This window comes from Nelusetta ayraudi, unplaced genomic scaffold (genome assembly GCF_046127955.1).
Source record: "Nelusetta ayraudi isolate G7.1 ecotype Tasmania unplaced genomic scaffold, CSIRO-AGI_Nayr_v1 ptg000111l, whole genome shotgun sequence".
In the NCBI taxonomy this organism is placed as follows: Eukaryota; Metazoa; Chordata; class Actinopteri; order Tetraodontiformes; family Monacanthidae; genus Nelusetta; species Nelusetta ayraudi.
In genome coordinates, this window is record NW_027466161.1 from 750,159 (window position 1) to 772,877 (window position 22,719).

General features: G+C 44.8%; 1 protein-coding gene across 1 annotated transcript; it reads right to left on the minus strand.

The window, feature by feature from the left end:
* Nucleotides 1-12,474: 12,474 nt before the first annotated feature.
* LOC142903545 (arg8-vasotocin receptor-like) lies at nt 12,475-15,742 on the minus strand. The gene is made up of 2 exons (XM_076049238.1): nt 14,529-15,742; nt 12,475-13,798 (listed from the first exon to the last, which is right to left on the minus strand). Exons 1-2 carry the CDS (start codon nt 15,535-15,537, stop codon nt 13,518-13,520), a joined length of 1,290 nt encoding a protein of 429 aa, XP_075905353.1. The 5' UTR covers nt 15,538-15,742; the 3' UTR covers nt 12,475-13,517.
* Between the last annotated feature and the right edge of the window lie 6,977 nt (nt 15,743-22,719).

Consider the following 22,719-nt stretch of genomic DNA (forward strand, 5'->3'; position numbering starts at 1 on the left):
AGCGTTTTTTTCTATTGGCCATGCCCACTTCTCCATTAGGTCTCCATAAACCAAAAGAATCAATCTAAATCAATCTCACTTTTACAAACGAATCAAATTCAGTTGCAATATGAGTTTGCCCCCCCCCAAATAAATAATGCATGACAATGCATCACTAACAACCAACTACCCATTTAGAAATTTGAGAAATGATAAAACAGCTAAGACTTTAAAACATGTTCAGAATGGTTTTCATTTATTTTCTGGTGTAAGCGGTCTTGATAGCTGACGCCTGCTTAATTACCAGAGCAAGATGTCAGACAACTCGAGTAATACAGACGAGCACAGTTGCTGAGTGAGGGCTGATAGTTACATGTTTGTGGCTGTTCCTACAGGTATGATGCCATAACCGGAATGCAATATGAAAGTGATATGACGTGTAAGAGACTTAGACTGTGATTGTGATGAGTCACGATTCTGAACGTGACTGAGTGGAGACGAGTGAGCTCGTAGTAATTCAATATGGCCGCCGTCGCGATCGTAATCCAATGTGGCTGACGGCTGTAATATTATTGAAAACGAGTGAAGGGATTTTCATATAAAGGGTGAAATGTGTCACTATTCTTGTATTGCTTTTGAAGTTTATGTTTCTTAAATAAGTTTATGTGAAAGACAATTCTTCCAGAAGTGGAATTTATCATTATATCTGGTAAATATTCAGTAAAAGAAATACTGTAATAAATACTGATGGTTTAAAAAAGAAAAAGAAAAAAAGAAGTAATAAGTTAAGTTAAAAAGTTGAAACAGCTAACTTGAGAATAAATAGAGATTAAAAAGGTGTTCAGCACATGATTGTATGACTGTAATTTGAATGTTTTTGACTTATTTAAATTGTACTGTATTTTGACAAACCTCAGTGTCTAGCAGAGCCAGACGTCAATGCAGACAAGCACAGATGCTGAGGGCTGATGTTTACATGTTTGTGGCTGTTCCTACTGGAATAAACATTAATGTGCTACTCACAGGATCGGTCATAGCGCAAATTCTTTAAAGTGTAACACTAGCAGTGTGTGTGTGTGTGTGTGTGTGTGTGTGTGTGTGTGTGTGTGAGAGAGAGACTAATGGAACACAGGAAGTGGAGACCACTGGGCTCTCTCCATGGGTGTCATGAAAGTCAAATCTTCTTCTCCGGACAGATTCTCAGTAGACACAAGGCGTTGTCTTTGTGCCTGTGGTGGTTCTGATGCCGGAGCGCCTCCTTGCTGTTGGACCCTGACATTGTCTAAACCAAAGATCCATGTTGGACCAGATCTTTCAGACCTGCCCGGCTGAACCAGGGGAACCTAACGGTGACAACAACTGGTTCATGCTGGAATGGTGGTAACTCTGCAGACCTTCTGGGTCCACTAGGAGAGCACATGGGATGTGGTGATCCAGGGCATGATCCAGGGCACAGTTTTCTATGTAGAATGGTCTCACTCATCACACTCAATGGCCAGACTCACCAGTCTGGTCATTGGGTCAGACTGGCACAGCAACTCCGCTGGGAATTGATTCAGTTTGGTCCAAAAGTTCACTTAGAAAATGTTTGAGATTCCAGCCTATCAGAAGCCTTGGAGCTAAATACTGCTGTTCATTGAGAGGTGGCAAATGTTCATCATCAGTCTTCAAACATTTCAATCCAACGGACAACTGAGGCTGAATGTTCTATTTATAGCGTCATTTTGAAGGTCTTACATGTTTTCATTAATAACCTTTGACCCCAATGGCCCCACATATTTTATTAAAGTCACCAATGTGGTCATAATCATCACACTTTGTGTGCTTGTCTATGAGATGTGAGAGGAAGTGTGTTATGTGTGAAATGAGGTTAATGTGCAACCTGCTGCTAACTCATCAATGGCTAATTCACAAGCTGTTTGATTTCTCTTCATTTCTTCTGTCATTTCATTTGTGCAAGATGTCCACATGTGTTGGTTGCAAAAGCATTTTGTGGAAGAGTTGTTCATGATGTAAATAAAATACAGAATCTGTCCAAATAATCACAACAACAAAAATGTTTCCACAGTTTTATTTAACGATTATACACAATACACACATTACATTACTGTCTACATTACAAAGCAGTCCCTCTATTAAAGCTCTGTCCTCATTCCATATAGATATGTGCATTGTGAGGAATAAAGAGGGGCTGTATGTAGGAGATGACACACTGAACACTTGGCAGACTATAAGCAATCAATAATTGACTAGTTTGCCAGGCAGGAGCACCACTGACCTAACAACCTGTCTGGGCAGCAGCTACCGCTTGGCAGTTGCTGAGTGGTGACCCTTGAAATTGAAAATCCACCAATAGATTTTCTGATGCAACAGACATTGACTAATCCAACATTTCTCACATATGTATTTCACAAGGGTTCTTTCACACGACTGGGAGGTTAGCGGCTACGCTAATAAATGCTGATTATAGCTCCAACACTATACACTTGTGCTCTTGAATCATACATTGCTACGATCCAAGAGATTGCATTGAACATTTCAGATTTTTCAATGCTTGCAGTACTGGCAAGGCCGTCAATACAGCAGCACAGTCTTGACAGCAGAAAGTGGGAGTGTTGCTGTCAAGACGGAGCAAACAGAACTGAACTTGTTGCTTCTGAAGACTGATCAAGTTTTGGAGTCAGCAACACGGCTGCACTGCAGTGGCGTGATTGGTCAGAATCACTGGTAACGCCAATACAGCGCTGTCAGCGCTCTTACAGAAGGTTGGGAGTTCAATTCCCACTAGCAGCCTTTCTGTGTGCATGATCTCCCTGTACTGTGCTGCACATTCAGTTGGCTAGATAGAACCCTGAACGGCTGTTTTTGACTGTTTCCAACTGAGGATGGGGTCAGAGGGTTTCCACTGCTCTGTGGATGAAATAAATCCTCAATCCCACCTGTTTGTCAGGCTTCCACCAGTGAAAACCCCACACTGAGAGGCTCGAAAACTTACTGTGTTTTGCCAAAATATCTACAATCAAAGCCTGCAAAGCCTGACTTTGCAGCACCGCAGCTCCATGAAATATATCAAAGGATTTGGATGAACGTGAGGAAACCACAAACCCTTCTCTACTCGACACCCTGGTCACTCCGTGTCAACTCCAGCGTGCTTCCAAGGAGTCGGGGGAAACACAAATCTGATTCTTGGAACTGAGAGTCATAAAGGCCGATGCACGATGATGATTGGAGCCAAATGTCTCATCTTCCCGTGCTGCTGCAGCGCCTTGGTGCATGAAAACACTGTGTATCACAGGACAGACAGCATGATTAGTGTCACCATGATGAACTAAGACCCTCGTTCCTTCCGAGACACGTGTTATGCGTTAAGGAATCTGAAATTGAAATATGTTTCTCCAATGACATCAGGGTTTCCAACTGTGCTCAAAGCCTCCCAATTTGTCTTGCAGAGACTCTCGATGTCCCCGATCATTTCCAGGTTTGGGCCCCAGTCAGTTCTCTCTTCCTCCCCATAAGTGTTGGGTCAGCTGTATTGTGTGATTTTGCAGCATTTATTGTTGATTGTCGACGTTTATCTGCTGCAACTCTTCTTCTTGATATCAGCCGCCTCGTCTCCTTCGAGCTCCAGCTCTCGCCTTCAAAACTAAACAACGAGAGAGAGAGCAACTGATGACTGACTCACCGACATGACTACAGACGGCCACCTACACAATGATATGAACTCCAGGCTGAATAATTTCATGGTGTTGGAGAGTTTAGTGATAATCTGCTCAGGACAGAGAGATTGTTTGTTCTCTCAGCTTGGTACAAACCTCTGTTTGAAACCAGTGTTTTGTTTGATGTTTAGTGCTTTTAAAGTTTTAATCCTCCCTTTGAGTGTGAAGAAATCAGCAAGAAGAAGAGCTAAAATCAGCCCAGTTTCCCGGAGCTGCTGGCTGACGCTAAGAAATGCTGCTTCTGTCACCTCCACAGCTCAGCATCACTCATTTTATCTTGCGTTTAATATGTAATGTTGTTAGAAACAGGCAAAATATAGAGAATAAAAATCTCAAGCGAAATCTCAAGCAGTGAACTAATACGGTTTGTCTCTCCTGTCGCTTGTAAGAAACAATTTTCTCCTTCAAATGATTTCAAGCAACACATCAAATAAATGTCTTTATCTTCAAGGGTCCCATTCTGCAAAAGGCCCCTCTAAATATTGTTTATTGTGAATTCTGATTCCAAATAATGGCAACAGTCACAAATCAGGGACTACTGACTCTTCCATCTACAGCCAGCAGATGTCGCCAGCAAACTGAGATTGGCAATCAGAAGCTTCTCACGGCCAGTAAAAAAAAAAAAAAAAGAAAAAAAAAAAGGGCCAACAACACACAAAAATAAGTCATGCATTATCTCCCCATGTTCCCAAACATGCTCGCAGTTCTGCATGCGTGCTTTGCATTCTGCACATACGCTCTCTATTAGTGGAGCACATCAACTTTTACGGGTGTGTTTTGGCCCGATGCCATGGTTGGGAAGGAGCGAGGTCGCTCACCGTAATGAACTGTGAATCTGTGATTTATGGCCGTCCACGCTCCCAGATTCCACTTCCATCTGGTCCATTAGAGGGCGAAGACGCTGCCTGTCGGACCGTTTGTTTACATAATTGCCGTGATCGTAACGTGACGACGGGAGGAATCACCGGCCTTCCGATACGCAAAAAAACAAACAAACAAACAAAACAAAAAAAAAAAAACAGTGTTGAATTAAACAGGATTGATCTGGCGCACATCACATCAACTCGGATCTTATGGTTTTATTTATTACTGGAGTGATAAACGCAATACAGTCTGAAAAAAAAAGTCGGTCAGCCATAGACAAATGAAAAAGCACACAAAGAAAACACGGTTTATTTGGTAACGATCTAAAGTGCTGTATTTTTTGTTATAATTGATTTATAAAATCTTAATTTGCCTTTCAGAGTGACATCACACCACGCTTTGACCCGTCAAATGCAAACAGTTAAAATAGAGAAAATGATGTTTCTTTTTGTGGCCAAGATAGTCCCTCAAGAAAAATGGTAATTGGCAATCACAGGAGAGCTCGCAGGGAGGGGAAATAATATGTTTGTCTTCATGTTCTCTGGAAACATCTTGCAAGCGTTTAAATACAACAATGAGGCAGTCAGGGCAGCTGTTGGGAATTCAGTTAAGTTGCTGTGATTTCATTCTAATACGATTCTCTAGAAATAAAACAAGGCTCTTCCTTTAAAATGGCTTTGAGGATGAAGCTGATTTTGGAAGACGCATCTTTTATTATTATTATTATTATTATTATTATTATTATTATTATTATTATTATTGTTATTATTATTATTATTATTTTATTTAAATACATTAATTCAAGTTTAAATCCAATATGTGTTTATTTACAGATCCATTGTTTAAAAATGAGACCTATAAACATTTTTGCACCTCAGGAGAGAAACAGATGTGAATGTGTGAACAGACGCAGCTGGTCAGCCGTTGCACTTCATCTTCACCTGAATCAGAAATATTGAAGAGTCGGTCATGCGTAAAGTTCATAATGTCACTGAACTGAACACTAATGTCAACAGAAACACACAAAGCACATTTTGGCCTCGAAAGCATTTGAATTGGAAGAGCTTGCCCACTTCAATTCACCACGATGAGAAAACAAACAAAGCAGAAAAAAAACACAACAAAAAGAGAAAATAAATTGGAAGAGCTGATGAGCTGAGTTTCCACTGCGAAGACGCTCCGACTGCAGGACCTTGTCATCAAGCAAGATTAAACCACGGCTGCTGTTATTCTGAGACACAGCAAGGCTTTCTGTCTGTGATATGTGACGAAATGACAATCTCAAAAATAAAAACAATGTAATAAGTAATAATAAAAAAGAAAACAGGCAAAAATCCTCTTTCCTATTTAATTCACAAAAAGAAAGAAAGAGAAAGAAAGAAAGAAAGAAAGAGAGCATTTCTTAGAGAACAGTCTCAAAGGAGGCATTTCTCAGCATCCATCAGGGGCCGAGAGTATCGACGAGGCAGGAAGGACTTTGGCATTTTCCCCTCATCCATCTAACACTCGTCCGTCCACACGTCAGTCTTTCTCATCCTCTGTGTCGTTGCGTGACCTGCTGGCGAGCTGCGACGGACGCTCGCGGTGGAGTTTCATCAGTCACTTTCGGCCAATCGCGTCATCCGCCAACCCTGCTGTTTGTTTCCCAGCAACGGCTCGGCTTTGAAGGCACTACGCACAATCGCAATCAAAATCACAATCAGTATTACTTTTATTGATCCTCGGGGGAAATTGATAACATAACAGCGCTCCGTTCAAGTCAGAAGCAAAGGAAAAAAAATGATGACGACTGAGACTCCTGGAAGGAAACTCGACTCAACGCTCCAGGCTCAAGTACTTTAGAGTTGGATGGCATTTATAAATTCCCAGCGCAATCATGCTTAATGGCAACATTAATTATTATTACGTGTCCTCCGCTTGGCCACTGTGTCAAGAGAGTCCAGTTTCATCAGTTTCCGGACTTCACTTGATGATTCCTGATGACCCGACTGAGTCTGCTGGAGTCACCTTCAGTCTGCTGCCCTTCAAACTTGACGGCACTACGGACATTCAGCCTCACCGAATATCCTGCGCCCGGCAGATCAAAGTTTTGTGTTGACCACATGCTGTGCAACAAAGTTGAAAGAAGCTTCTGCAGTTTGCAGACGATAACCTGGTTTTTGTGTCAATGCTGCTGGCTGCTTTCAAACAGGGTTTTACTGACTGACTGCCCCGGAGCACGAACTCCATCCTGTCGATCTGAAAACTGCTTGTTAATCAGCATTAAAGGCCGACGTAGAACATAAAAGGACATTAGGGGGCCTTTATGAAGTTGTGCATTTTTCCCGAGGACGCGCGGACGTGCTCGCCACGCTCGGCCGCTTCATCTCATCGTTTCACCGTTTGATGGCAGCGGTCATTACGTGCTGCGTATGGTCTGTGCACGTACATACATGACTGGGCAGGTTATTACATTTGCTCTTGCCTCTCATTCCCCCTCCCCCAGCCACCCACCACCACCAGGAGGCTCTGCCTTTGATTCCTGCCTGGGGTTTGACATTTACTGAGCAGGTCGGCCACTGCTGCGCTGCCTCCATGTGACGGCTGCGTGTGATCTTGGGCATTAAAGGATGGATGTCAGCTTAGCGGAGCTCCTGGATGACCCTTTTCACCTCGAGGTGCTTAAAAGCTGCACATGATGCTATTTAACTGGACTTTGCGCAGCAGATTTGCTGGATTGATTAAAAGAGAAGAGAAAGGGAAAAGCACATAAAGGGACTTTAGTGAATGAAATGTCATACAGCGGAGGGGGCGGGGGAGTGGACGTGGGGGTTTGCTGACGTCAGTTCAAGCTATGTTTCCGGCCTTATTTAAAGTCGTCATCAGGAGCGTCACATGATATCTATGTGTTCTGTGATGTTGGAACTGTTAAAAGGAGCTCTTGAAGCAAAGCTTGGTTAAACCGTTTTTTTTTAATGATTGGACTTCAAGTTAGAAAAATACAGCCTTTTCACAATACGTCAGACAGGAAACAGCCAACTGAGTGTCGCTGGACGATCATTTTCCACGGCTCAGTGTCAGAGCTGCTCTCCTCCTTGCTGGAGCCTCTTTGAAAATGTATCCGTCTTCACTTTTGTCTGCTCTTTCTGAGGGTGACCCCCGAACCCCGGAAGCCCTTTGGTTACGGCTGAATCATCGGCAGCTTCGCCTGCGTCTGAACTTGGTGGGTGACTCCTCTTATGAAATCTTCCCCGCTGAGTCTTGGAACCGCAGGGAATCATCTGCTGCAGCAGAAAAAGAGAAAAGAGAAAAAACCCAAGAAACTCTCAAACCATAGTTGAGAGTGTTTGCACTGCCAACACATTAACTGAGGGACTGACCTGAGAAGAAGCCGCCACAACAAACACCGCAAATATGAAGCATCAGGTACTAGGAAGGTGAAGTACTGGCAGCTCCGTCCTCTGGATCCAAAACAACTTCTACAATTTAAAGCGTGTTGATGAAGCCATAACACGTTAATGTTCAAAACCTCATCCCAACCTATCCAAAGACAGCTTATTCATTTATTTTTTTTCGTTCATCCTGCTGTAGGTTTCAAAAATATGCACCAAATTATGAGTGCGTAATCTGGTTATGGTTATGTATGACTTTGTTTTGACATTCATTTTCAAAAAGGTCGACATCCAGCCCATGTCTCGAAGCAGTCAATAAACTCTGGACACCCTTTTCTCTCCAGATGTCCTCTCTCATAAATCGCCTCCAGTGGCCCAGTCTGGGTCACATGGTCTGGTGGTTCAAAACTGCCTCCATGAAAACCAAAACAAGCAAGTTCCACTTTGAACTGACTGCCACTCAGCTGTTGTGTTACAGCTTGTTTTGTCTGTTGGCATCGCTGCGACACATTTCATCATCAGTGTTGGAAAAAAAACAAACAAAAAAATTATGAAAAATTGCATGGCTGTCAAGCAAAATATCTTGCTTTACTTTTTTTATGGGAAGCTTTTATGAGCTGAGTGAGGAAAACTGCATATTTGCATTTTGTTGTCATAGCTGCAAGATTCATAGGGCATTCTGGGAAATATCCTCCATCTGAAGTGTGTCCCATAGAAAATCCTCAGTACGAGAGCTATTCAAGAACAAAGACTTGACCTTTGACATGTATCCCTTCGACATCCAACACCTGATCCTGCCAAACGTCGAGGAAGAGCCAAGTGGTCGCAGGTGAAAGGGTGAGATGGGATTTGCCTTTTGCTCTGATGTCATGAGAGGCGCTTTTTTTTCCCAATTAGTATATTTTCATTATTTAGTGTGAGATCTTATCCGGCATGCCAAACATCAAACAGCAACATTTCAGGAATTCCACAGCATTGTCTGCACAGTCTGCAGACAATTCTGCGGAATCCACGTGTGAACATGATAGGTGATACAAACAAAACATTCAAGCAGACCAATCAGGCCCATTAGTAGTGCTGAGCAGTAATGCAGTAAAGTTATGCTTAACTGAAGTCCAATCAAAGCATATCAGACCAGAAAAACCTTTCACACAGTTTATAAGTGTTACCGGTTGAATCGTGTCGTTTGCGTTGTGTTGAGTTTGAGTGACCCACGCCGTGTTCAGCTCTCCGCTTATTCTGGCAACTAACAACAGAAAGTGCAATACAAAATCCAAAGTCAACTGCTGATACATATGTGGAGCCCCCTACACAAATTAATTGACATTAAAGTATACAAAAAAATTGTGAAATTAAAAGTAGACTTCACTGTGGCTCACCTCTCCCACGGAGTACACGGAACATAGGGGAAGAGGTGAGGCGAGAAAAACTCTTATATAGGGGGTGTGTGCCCCCAACAGGTGTCCATAGGGGACTGACGCTTGGAGACAAATGTTCCACATTAAACAAAGGAGGCTTAATTGTCAGGTGTTACTACTAAATTTTTGTGAAATTATACAAAATAAGATCCAGCTTCTTCTACAAGTATTATTAAAACATAAATGATCCTGTTACATATGTTCAGGTATGAAGGCGATAATACCGTTGAGTTCTGAAACCCCTCACATCTTCATCTCTTCAGCTGCAGCCGTTGTGTAAAACTGCTAATACTGGTAGCTAGTAGTTGTGGGTGCATCAGCAGCTTGGAATATCCACTTCTTGCTATCATCACGCATTGACCTCTGTGTCCCTCCTCCCCCTCCTCAGAGCGGAGCTGACGTGTTATGCAATCCATTGAAAATTCAGACCCGTTCAAAACGCTCACTGCTGGAGCTTGGCAAGATGTATCGTGGTTCAAATCCAAAGCTGCCGTGTGTCACTTTCAGTGGGGGCACCGTTGGACAACAACAACCAGAGCCCTGTGTTTTTTCAGTCGACTCAGGTGATCACTGAACTGAAAAATCTGCCCTCAGTGCAAAGAAGTCATGAAGAAACACTTGACCAAAACTGCTGAAGTGTTTAGGTTGGCCGTCCGGCTCTGACCACCCGGGGCTGCAGCTGTCGAGAAAACAGGAAGCGTAATCATCAAGACAGGAAGTGAGGCTGCTTTCAGCGTTCATCCCACAACAATGCACCGCTCAGACATCTCGCCGCTTTGCATCCAGCCACGGCGCTCCCCAGTAGGGGGGCGGAGTCAAAACAGTGAAAACAGATGCTTGCCGCGTTTCACGCATGCCAGAGATGATAGCGTGAAGTGTGCGTGAAGTGGTGCTTCAGAGGTCTCTTTTCCATGGGGAGCTGTTTCCCGCCTCAGGTAATGAAAGCCTAAAGCCAGAGAACTGCATGTTCTCCTCACTCTCCCAACTCTCCCATTCATCTCAGCGGCTCATAACACAAGAAGACGTCGGCATCGATTTCCTATATTTCTCCCCTTTTATTGCTTCTCTTTTCCCCCTTTGCCCATTTCCCATAACCTGTATTGAACAGTGGCGCCCCCAAGGGGAGGCAGGTGGGGGTGGGCCGCTGATGCCATTCAACTTTCCCTTGCTTCCTGACCTCCGCTGAGGAGGCGGTGTTTGCAGAGCGTTGCTACTGCTGCTGAATGGTTTTTGATGAAACCTTGCAGGGGATGGACGTGAGGAGCAGACAGTAGCTACATTTCCATGACCCCTAGAATTGCGCAAAACCTAATTATTGCAATAAAAGAACTGGTGATGGAAACAGCTCAACTTGGAAAAACCTCTCCAATATGGCCGATACGGACGTATCCATAAAGAGGAATATCGCAAAAGTGTCATGGAAACACTTTTTTCTTATTTACATGTCAGTGGACCTGACGTATGGGGTCACGCGACCAGTTCACTGACCAGTGAAAATGGCGCATTATGATTGGATGGAGGAGGAGACGGAATGTTTTTTTACACGTCATCAAAGAGAAAAACAGAGCAACCATTCTGGACAGCAAACAAACGTAAACAATTTTAGAAATATCCCTTTTATTTTGCAAAAAAACTGTCATCGAAACGCATCTAGTGACACCTGGTGGTGGAGTCAGGAAGTCCTTAGCAAAGCCGAGTCCACCTCCGACTCCTTTAACCTCAGATTTAATGAATTTCTATCAGTAGTGATTCAACAGTGTCTGTGATGCTGCTCCTGCTGCTGAGAGGAGCCTGTTTCCTGCTCCTGTGAGACTCTATCAACTCAGTGCTGTGCTGAATTAAATAGATTTGTTCAATCAGCAGTGGCTGTCAGTCAGAGTGCACCGCCTTTGTTTCGTTGATGTCAAATCCTCTAAATTATTATTTCCGTGTTTAAAAAAACATTGTTTGCGACTTTAGTTTATTCACTGAAACGGTCAGGGTGAGGTCACGAAATGGAGCTTTCTGATTGGCTCCTCTGTGTGCCGCCCCTCAGAGGGGATCCTGTGGGTGTTAGTTAAGACACATTGCTGTGCTGAGTGAAGGCAAAAAGTTAATTTATGACACGCTGCTCTTTTATTTTTTTATTTTTTTCAAACTGGATCCCCGCCAGAAGAAAAACGTCTTTGGACTGCGGCCGAAGCAGGAGCTCCGTCACTCTGACTCTGACTGATGACCTCGGCCCCCCCATCGCTCTCACGTGGCCGGCCCTTCACAAGCCCCCCACCTAATGATTGACGTGTATAATGAGACGGCTCGGGCTACACAAGGAATATGAGACGTAGCCTGCAGAGCTCCGGGGATCCTCCTTCCACACCACATTCAGTCCAGAATCTGACTGCATGATGGGCCTGATGCACGGCAGGGATCTCTCACTGCTGGGAGAAAGTGGCAAATGTAATATGAAGTAATAGTGGGTTGTAACAGCATTATGGGATGTGGGTTGTTGTTTTTTTTCAACGAGTTGCTGAATAATTCAAAAGTCAATTACTGGTCGCTGTTGGCGTCAACAAATAGTGGGATAAAATAATGTTCCTGCTCTCCACTTTCAAGTGAATGGAGGCTCTGAGTGGAGGCTGCAGCGCTGAATACGAGGCACTTTATGAAAATGAACACAAAGTTCCAGGAAAAAAAAGCGTCTCTGATTCCAATTACACCACACACAACTCTTTGTTCAAACTCTTTGCCCAAAGTGCTGCCTGCCTGCCGATTCTCCGAGAAAACTGTCCACTCCTCCGTGAGTCCTTGGCTGAGCTAATATAGTAATAACAATGATAATAATAATAATAATAACCCAACTTGTCGACCTGCTCATCTTATCTAATTTTCTCGTGGCTTAAATAACAAAAGAAACGAAAAGGTAAAGCTTGCAATGTATTAATTTGCAACAGCCGTCTTTTTTGAGCCTTAAACTTTCAACATAATTTATTGTGTTTATCCACAACAGCGTCCTGAGTCGATGCCAGTTCAATTAGAGTGCCGCTACTGACTACAGGTAGCAATAAAACCTTTAAAAAAAACCTTAAAAAAAACAGATCGAAACTGTTTTATCAGATGTGAGAAAAAAATATAGGAGACAAAGTCGGTGTCGTGTTCAGTGCGTCCATATATATTTTTCAGTATAATTTCCAATGTGCACATGCTGTTACAGACACACAGAATTCACATGAAACATATTTACATAAATTATCACGATATTTAAGCAAACTTCATGTGCAAATACATATATATATATATATGTATATTTATATGTATATAAACAGAGATTTTGTCCTCTATATAAACACAACATTCATGTTTTCAGGTTGGTCTGAGAACACTAATAATTCACAGTGAGCAAAGAAAAAAAATACCAGAGTGCAAATGCAGCCAAAAACAACCCCTCACGGTGTGTGTGTGTGTGTGTGTGCGTGTTAGTTGGGGGTCGGGGGGGCAGTGGAGGGGATCAGGAAGTGTGTTGACGTCCAGACTGTGGAATGTGTGAGCTTCTACTCAGTGGGAGGGGCCTGCAGCCTGCAGCTTCACTCCATCAAAACCGCATTCATGCGTGCGTTCATGTGTGCGTGTTCGTGTGTGTATGTGTGTGTGTGCGTGTTTGGAGAGGTTCGTGTGGGCTTTTTTACTGTAGCGAAAAACAAACATAAAAAAACACTCTGTCAGGACACAAGTGGCTGCTTCTTCTCGATTTTACACACTTAAGATCCAATTTCAAGGAAAAACAAACACCACAAACACCACAGCACAACTCCATCCATTGTTACATGTTGGGATTTTCATGGCTGTAAACACTCTGACAGGAGAGCACCAGAAGGAAACACAACAGCCCAATAAAACCAGGAAATGGCAAAACACAATAAATTAAAAGAAATTCTTTATATTTACTCTACGCTTTTTTTTTTCTTCAATGAATTAATAAGTCGAGTTGAGGTAAATGAAATATTTTGCATGCAGACACAGTTCCCATCCACAGACCATATTTCATCACTTGGTCCCCTCTTTTCCCTGCAAAAAAACAAACAAACAAAAAAAAAAAAACCTTGATGCAAATTTTCTACCTGATGCCGCTTGTGTACCTTCCATATTCCACAGCCATTAGTTTCACCACCTCCAGGCTGCAGAAAGTCCTCTACTCAGCCAAAGCCAGAGGCTTTAGGAGAGTTATCCAGCTCCCTCCAGACACCCGAGCTGCCCGTCGGGCTGCGATTGTTCATCTTGGTCAGCAGCGTGGTCCTGCGGATGCTGCTGTCCGAGTCCTCCTTCTTGAAGTCCCTGTTGACTCTGCGGCAGCAGGAGAAGCAGTGCACAAAGTCCTGCAGGAGGTGGCCGCTGAAGATCATGTAGATCCAGGGGTTGCAGCAGCTGTTGAGGCTGGCCAGCAGCGCAGACAAGGTCACTGCCGTGTTCTCGGACTCTGGAGAAGAGACAAAGGGGGAAAGATTATAAATCTGCGACAAAAGAAAGAAAGAAAAGAAAACAAATATCTGGTGCGCAGCTCTGGGGCTGCGGAGACGAGCTTCCAATGTCAACGCATGAGGAACTGGCAAATGTGAAAACAGCAAAGAGACTACATTTTATTTCACGTTATTTTTATTTCTATTTTTTATTTGATATCGTCCTTTTTTCTCTCTTTATACTATAGTTTAGCACATTGCAGTATTTTATTACACTGCTTCCCTTTTCTGCTGTAAATGCAAATTTCTCCTGGAGATCATTAAACTATCTATCTGCTTTGAAATGAGCGACACCCTTTTCACATTGTTGCAGTCACGTGATGCTCTGATTGACAACCCCTGAACGCAGTGAGTTTTGAGTTTGTTTGTTTTTTTAAAGACGGGAGCTGCTGAGAGGCGTTCAAAGACCGCAGCCTCGGCAGCAATAAAAATAATCAAATCATCCTTTAATAGGGTGTCGTGCGCGTGTACTGTCTCTTCTCTGCCAGTGTGAGATCTCCCCCCCCCCCTCAAATAAAGCCGTGCGTAAAAGCTGCCCGCTCTGGAGCAGTTTACGCACGCGAATTCCTCGTTCTGCAGCCCACCATGAGCCTTTTTTTTTTTTTTTTTTTTTTTAATAACTTTTCTATAGACGATGGCTTATATCGTTACATCCAAACAAACACACAAACAAACAAACTTGTCACGCACCTGCCCAGCGAGAGTTCTCGTCCCACACCGACCACATCTGCACCGTGAAGAACGGCGCCCAGCAGACGATGTAGGCCAACACGATGACCAGAGTCATTTTCACGGTGCGCAGCTTGGCGCGCGAGATGGTGGTGATGCTGCTGACCGAGTCCTTCCCGATCAGGCCGTTCTTGGCGGCACCGGCACCGGCACCGGCTGCACCGGCGCCGCTCCCCGCCGTCGTCCTCTTCTTCTTGTAGCGGATGTTCTTCCAGATGCTGTGGCAGATGAAGCCGTAGCACACCACGAGGATGAGCACGGGCACGAGGAAGATGCCCACGGTCATCCAGGTGACGTACGCCTTGACGCCCCACGGCTCCACGAAGTGCGCCCAGCAGTCGAGCACCTCCGAGCCGTTCTTGATCTCGCTCAGCGAGAAGATGAAGTACTGCGGCGCGCTGAGCACGAGGCTGCACAGCCACGTGGAGCCGATCATGATGTGCGAGCGCCGCGTGGGTTGCTGCAGCGTCTTGAGCGGGTGGCAGATGGCGATGTAGCGGTCCAGGGTCATCATCACCATCATGTAGGTGGAGGCGAACATGCCCATCACCTGCAGGTGCTTGACGATCCTGCACAGGAAGTCTGGGCCGGAGAAGCGGAAGGTGACCTCCCAGCAGAGCTGCGGCAGCACCTGGAAGAAGGCGACCACCAGGTCGGCCAGGCTCAGGTGCTTCATGAAGAGGTGCATGCGCGAGATCTTCTTCTTGGTGTTGTGCACGGCCAGCAGCACGCTCACGTTACCCACCACGGCCACCACGAAGGTGATGCTCAGCACCAGGATCTCCATCTGGGCCACCTCCTCGTTGCGTGCGAACGGGTCCGAGCCGTTGGCCTGGCTCGGCTCGGTGCCGCTACCGTTGCCGAGTGTCTCCATCCTGCGGTGGTTGTGGTCGGCGGCGGCGGCGCGGCTGAGCACCAGCGACTGGTTTCCAGCAGCGCTCAGCGGGAGCGCCTGGTCGGCGGTGCGCATGGCACTCACAGCCCGCCGGAGGGGCCGCGGAGTGCCGGTCCGGACCCTGAACGGAGCCACTTGGTGCGCAGCAGCGTCGAGGACTCGAGTCTGACTGTGTGGCGACTCAACTGGCGCCGCAGCTTTTTAAACGCGCGTCAGATTTCAGGCGGCACATGTGTTACAGTGAGTGCGCACACTGTAAAAAGTAGCACGGCAGTGGCGGGTGTGCGTGCGTGTGTGTATATGTGTGTATATGTGGAGGGTGTAGGAGGGGCAGGGGGTGAGTAGGATGTGGCTCCATATACGTCTCACATGCATGCAGCCTGCTTGGAAGAGGCGCGAGGAAGAGAGGTTGTTTTTTTTTTTTTTTTAAATATTTGTTTGTGGGGAGACATGGTGCTGTCGCCTCACAACAAGAAGGTTGTGGGTTTGATTCCCGGGCCTGGAGTTTGCATGTTCCCCCTGTGTCTGCTGGGTTCTCTCCAGGTTCTCCAGCTTCCTCCCACAGCCCAACAACATGTGAGGTGAATTGGAAACTCTAAATTGTCTGTAGGTGTGTGTGTGTGTGCGTGAGTGTGAATGGTTGTGTGTCTCTATGTGGCCCTAATAAAGTGGCCACTGGTCCAGGGTGTCATCCTGCCTTCACCCAGTGACAGCTGGGAGGGGCTCCAGCAGACCCCCACAACCCTGAGCTATGGAAGAAGCGGGTATTGAAAATGGATGGATGGATATTTATTCAAGAGCTCAGAAGGTAGAGCAGGTTGTCCAATGACTGAAAGGTTGGCGGTTCAAATCCCACTCCATCCCAGTCTGTCGTTGTGTCCTTGGGCAAGACACTTAACCCACATTGCCTCATATGAATGTTGGGTGGTGGGAGGGGCCATTTGATTGGCTGTCAGGCTTTCATCACTCTGCCCCAGAGCAGCTGTGGCTACACATGTAGCTTAGCACCACCAGTGTAAATGTGGTGTGAGTGAATAACGGTTTCAGTGTAAAGTGCTTTGAATGCCTAGAAAAGTGCTATATAAATCTAATCCATTATTATGTGGTGGATTTTTGCAATTCCAAGCCTGAACCAACATAGTTATTTTCTTCTCGCGCTTCGAGCAACACAACAGAATGTTGCTTGTGTTCCTGTTGCACAATCCCGTCTGGGGCACGGATGAGCTCTTTTAATTGCTTATGTGAAGTCATTTTATTTTGATTTGAAGTCAAATTCAAGGCAGATGAGTTCAATTCATAAAAATAAATGTGAGGAGTGTAAAACAATTCTTATTAAAACCCCCAAAATCATTCTTTCTAGACATGTGAAAGTATTTCTGATGGGAGTTTTTCTTCTCCTTTACTTGTCCAGAACTGAACGCACGGCTTCGGCTTCGTCTGTCCATCATGTCATTTTTCCTCGGCCTCAGCGGCCGAGTTGTCCTCTCCCTCAGCGAGTCATACAGCAATTTCTCGGCCTTATTACACCTTCCACAGGAAAAACACACAGCAAGCGGAGCCGAGCGGCGTGCAGGTTTCCGGCTGCATTCGATCCATCTGCCGATAGCGCGAGGACGAGAAGGATCATTATTGGATTCACCGTCCACCTCTCCCACCCCCCGCCCCACCCGCTACGCTCTGTCACTTCCGATGACCCTCTTCTAGAGCCCCGGCTGCAAACTGGGGGTCTTTGGTCTCTTCCCAAAGTTTTTCCTGCAGGCGTCCTGCTGACCACCAGGCTTGGTGCACTAATGAGGTTTTCTCAGTTATTGTTCCCATCAGAAGGACCAAGCAGGAAATCTTTGATGCCCTGGGCCTTTTTCACCCCACCCCCTCCCATAACGACAACAGTGTTATGTGTACATTTTATAATTTTATTATCCCCCACCTCCTCCACTCCAGTCTGGTACTGTCTTGTTGTGTCCTGGGGGGAGTCCTGAAGGCGGTGTTCAGGGTCAGTCTGTCTGTTCATGCTGAAATTAAAGAGCATCAGGTTTCATCTCCTGCTTTCCAGGACGTGCAGCCAAACACGGCTGCGACCGAACCCACCCAACCCTCCATCAGCCTGTTGAGCATCTTCCTGTGTAGACGGTGAGTCTGGGGGCTCAGGAGTCATGTGAGATACGTTTGCCTTTTTCAGCAGCGCCGGCCGGCCCTGCGCTCTGAATTCTCCTCCATGGTTCCCTGCCTTTGTTATTCAGGTTCTCTGAGTCCCTCAGACTCGACTGTCCTTTCATCCCCGAGGACGTACCCTTGGAGGCATCTTGTTGTGGAGTTTCCCCTCCCTCGGCTCAGATTGCCTTTCAAAAAGCTTTGTGAAGAGCAAACATCATCATTACAAGACATCATTAGCCGGTTTAGAGTTCAAGGCTCGTATTCCGAAAGGACTGCGCAAGGTTTATTTTAATTTGACAACGGCGCAGCAAGATCTGTTTGAATTCTTCCTTCGGGTGAGTCTTAATCACTTGCAATTTATTTGGCGCCAACGGTAGGGAACGTTGTTATTATTCTTAGTGAGAAACTGGGAAAAGCTCAAACATTTCCTCAGCCGATATTAAACGTTGTTTATGTTGACGTTGCGTACGTGATTAGCCGAATGAAAAGAACGCCTGTTCTTGACAAAGTGCAAAGAATGCTCGCTCTGGGCACGCCGCCTGGTCCACATCGCAAATACCTCATGCATCAGCAGTCTGTCAGCCGTCACCCGCGACACACAGGTGGCCTCTGACCTGATCCTGCATCTGCACTACCAGCTGTACCTGGAATTTGAAGAGCACAGCGCCCTCGCTGCTCCGCTAACGGCACAAATTGGTTTACAGTCGTACGAAGCTTCAAATCAAACAAAACATTTAATTATATGTTGGCTTCATGGATGAAGTCCTCACCATAAAAGGGAGAACCACCCGCGGCCACTTATTACGTATTTGTTATGTCATTTTTGAAGGTTTACATATTCCTCTTTGGCCTCGAGGCCTGAACTATATATCAGTGCTCCAGTGTGCACAGCATCCAGGTTTATGATGGGAGAGTATACATACTAAATACACTTTGGTTACACAACCTCGACCTGATTTCATGATTTGAGCTTCAGTAGAGATGTCTTTGGTTAAATGCAGCGAGCATGCTGCAATTTGTTCAAATATTTCTCAAAGAACAACAGCAAATTTGCTTTGGCATCCAATGTGCCTCAGTGCGACGGCCGCTTTCACACGTTTGTTCAAGGGGAACGTGGAAATCTAAAATATCAAAATAAATTTCAATTAGCAAAGTCAGATCTTTCACCCTGAAAGTTAAAGACAAGACTGCAGTTCTCACCTGAAACCTGGAACTTATTGCACAGCAGAAACCTATGTTGTAAACTGGGTTGGTGCGTGTGGCCTGAAAGGTTGTGTAATAAAACCTTCTGCGTGTGCTTTTCCTTTAGAATTGATTCTTCTCCCCGAGAACGTTCTGTCTAATGTTGCACTTCATCTCAATATCTGTTGGATGACCTCACTCTAACCTAGGGTGTCATTCGGTGACATCGCACTCTGATGACTTTAGGCAGTGCACTCCCAAGGTTACATGCTGCACAGCTGGGTTGCATTGTTTAAAACGTAACCTCATAAAAAAAAAAATGACTCGACAAGCAAATCCTGAAGTGTTCCGTCTGTCAAAGCAGCAGGTTTTCGGCAGTTTACCGACGTTGTCGATGCCTCAGAGCCTAAAACAACTGTCACTGACTAAAATAAAATGTCCGTGTGAAATGTAACACTGCTCATCAGTCAGGAATGATGCTCAACATTGTTTCCACCAAAGATGGACTACAGACACACCTGACCTCCATCACATGATGTCCTCACCCAGCTTTCTGGATCATTGGCATCACATTCGTGGTCATCTCCATTATCCCCATTAAAAGTCAATTTCACATTTTCTATCTTTAATTCCTCTGATAGAACGCTTGATATAAAAAACACTATTATGCAGTCAATTCTTTTTGAATAGTTCTGAGCAGTGGCCATGGTGACTGAGGAGTTTTCGGCCGAGTGAAGCTAATGATATCAACATAAAGCAGATTAAAGGTCGGGGTTTTTTTTGGTACATAATAAATTCGATAGGTTGTTATTTTTGGAATCATAGCTGTCAAGGATTCATTTATTTATTCAGTAAAACTTTGGGGGGAAACTTAGGCTGAAGTCACGAGTGCAGACATATATTCCACATGGCAGAGTGCTGACGTTTCACATCAAGTGTACTGGAGGCTAGTGTGGCTGCTATCTCTGCTGGAAGTCACCCCCCCTCCCCAAACCCCACCCCCACCTTTGCCCGCCTCCCCCGACCTCCCACCCCTACCCCACAGGGTCACGCCACAAATAAAGCAGCTAATCTGATTTACTGCGAGCGGAGATATGGATCACTAATTTGGAGAGACTGCTCTGGTAAACGTTTTTTTATTACTTGTAAGACATACATACATACATACATACATACATACATACATACATACATACATATACAGGTGCTACCTGAAAAATTTGAATATCAAGTAAAAGTTGTTTTATTTTGGCAATTTAACATAAAAAATGAAACCAACAAATTTTATTGAGCCATTCCACGCAAATTGACATCTCAAGCAGTTCCTTGCTGTAACTTTGCTGATTAAGATTTTCATCTTATTAAAACCACAAAGCCACAAACTAATTTTCTGAGTTTTTGAATTTGAGTGTTTTTTTTTTTAAGATGCAAGACCTGATCAGCAAAATCCAAAGAAATAAAAACTTGAAATATATTGATTTGCATATTATTCCTTTATATAATATGTCACATTCACATTTTAAGTTGAATTGCAGAAATACAACAACCTTTTCAGGATATTCTAAATATTCTGCGTAGTACCTGTACATACATATATATACATAGTGTGTTCAACCGCTACTCGGCTGCTATCTCCTCCTCTCTTAGCCGGCAAATCATTTGCACTCCTGTCTTGGACTTGAGTGTTTCCTGCCACTTCCTCCCCTCGGAGTGTTCAAGTGCTGCTGTGTGAGGACTGCACAAAGGCTTTCTGAGATCCTCCATCACATCTGAGAGCCGATTCAGCTCAAGGTTCATCCAGACTGTGGAACAGCAGCTCAGCTCAGCTCAGATGATCCATGTTGGAAAGTCCAACGTTAAACAGCACAGGACATTGATGGCAGAAGGAGCTTCCAGTGTATGCACAACCTCCCGGCCACACACACACACACACACACACACACACACACACACACACACACGCACACGCACACACACACACACACACAGAAGGACGACATTACGTTATTTATACAAAGATTGATAAAGTGGAGAGTGGAGTGTGGTTGAGTGTTCCCTGCTGACATGCACTGGTTCCTGTGAGCATGTGCGTCCTGCAGTGCCAGTTTATGGGAAACTCGCAGGCTCGGACATGACATGAACATTCATCAGGAGGGTCGGCAGCAATGTTCTCACCGCCGTTCCTTTGAGTTCACACTTTATGACCCGACAACATCCGTGGAAGCTCAGATGCTACAAATTTGCCAGTGAGGAACTCTGAAGGTTGATGACACGACACAGTTTCCAGCAGCCGTGTTGTTGTCTCCAGTATGCAAAGTCCTTGGCCCTTAAAGTACGCGGTTCTTCCCCCGAGAGACTTTGAATCTCCAAAATAGATCCTTGTAATGGAACGCCATTAAATGCCGTCTTTGCTTACGTTTTTTCATGACTATCTGAAGGAAACAGATGGCTCGGCACATCCGACACCAATCATGGTACAGCCTTGTATAGTAAGATGCAGCCACTTTTTTTGCTGCCTCTCCATACGAATCATAAACAGATTTAACAGTCTGGCCTCGTTGGTTCCCATCGTGCCGTCTGTTTCAGATATTTTTAATTTCTTTTATGTTGTCTATGAAGGTGTCAGTCATCCAGGTCATCTTAAAGTAGAACGGTTAAGAACAACTGGACTTGTTCTTGTGATCTTGAAGACGAAATAAAGAAGCCCTTTCGGTGAGAGGTGAAACAGCTTCAAGATCACAAGAACAGGTCCAGTTGCCCTGACTTGATCCTTCTACTTTTATGTTCTTCCTGGACTCCAGTAGAGGAACTGGGCACAACTTTTGTACATTTAAGGAGAAAAAAAAAGTCATGGTTAGCCACAATGGTGTTGATTCACCACTGATCATGCCTGCTGATTAGTCCCCACCTGCTGTTAGAACTGTGCAAAACAAACAAACACTAAATACACACAACAGAGCAGTCCACAGAATCATACCTTTGTTATCACTGTTGCAATCCAAAGCACACAAACGCACACAACTGCAACAACCAAGCAAAGCAGATGCAGTGCAGGAGAGGGTGAGGTAATGCTTGAAATTTAACAGCAAAGAATCTATTTATATGTGGATGTACACTGTGCTGGTATGTGCTGGATCTTGTCTAAAGAGAAAGAAAAGCAGCAGCAGCAGATGATATTCACGAGAGCAGCTTTGTATCAATGTTCAAGACAGTTCTCCTAACTTTCCCCAGCTGGTGGTTCCAGGTGGCCTCCAGTCTGTCTGCTGTGAGAGCCCAACAGCAAAAACCAAAATAGCCGGCTGGGGCCACCACCGTCCTGATAGTGGCAACGGAGCACTTAGACTTGTACTTTTACCTCATCATAATCCTTCATCTCTGTCCAGCGGCACTCAATTTTGACTCAGTGCTGCGTGCCATTCGTGCCGGATGAGGTAAGTATTAGGGGTCGGCTTTGCAGGCTGGCTTAGTGTCCGAGTGTTTACTTTAGCACCACATATATACAGTACATGCGTGCATGCAGGGTCCGGCTCATATGGAAAACATGCAGACGTGGAAACAGTCTGGCTGGGGGAGACGTAGAGAAAACATGTTCTTATAGAGGAACAACAACGGTCTCACACACCCTGCCATTTATATCTTCTTTATTTTCTTTCTTTCCTTAATAACTTTCATGGTTGTAGTCGGTGCAAAAGGCTACGGCTGGCCAAACGTTTGTGTTGGAATTCAAACACCATTCCTGAACAATAGACTTTCTGCTGCACAAGTGAAACATGATTTCAGGTTTCATTGGGGAAAAAATGCTTAAAGGCGGCGCTTATAATATAGCCATTAATGGATTTTAATGTTTTTTTTAAATAAAAAAAAAAAATAAAAAATAATAATAATAATAATAAAAATCTTCTTACGAAGATCTTGGTTACG

What these genes read in the sequence shown, in the direction of transcription:
- LOC142903545 (XM_076049238.1), bottom strand. Translation starts at nt 15,537, where the DNA reads ATGCGCACCGCCGACCAGGCGCTCCCGCTGAGCGCTGCTGGAAACCAG. An exon ending in CGAGAACTCTCGCTGGGCAG is followed by an intron (nt 13,799 to 14,528) that starts GTGCGTGACAAG and finishes TCTCTTCTCCAG; the next exon opens with AGTCCGAGAACACGGCAGTG.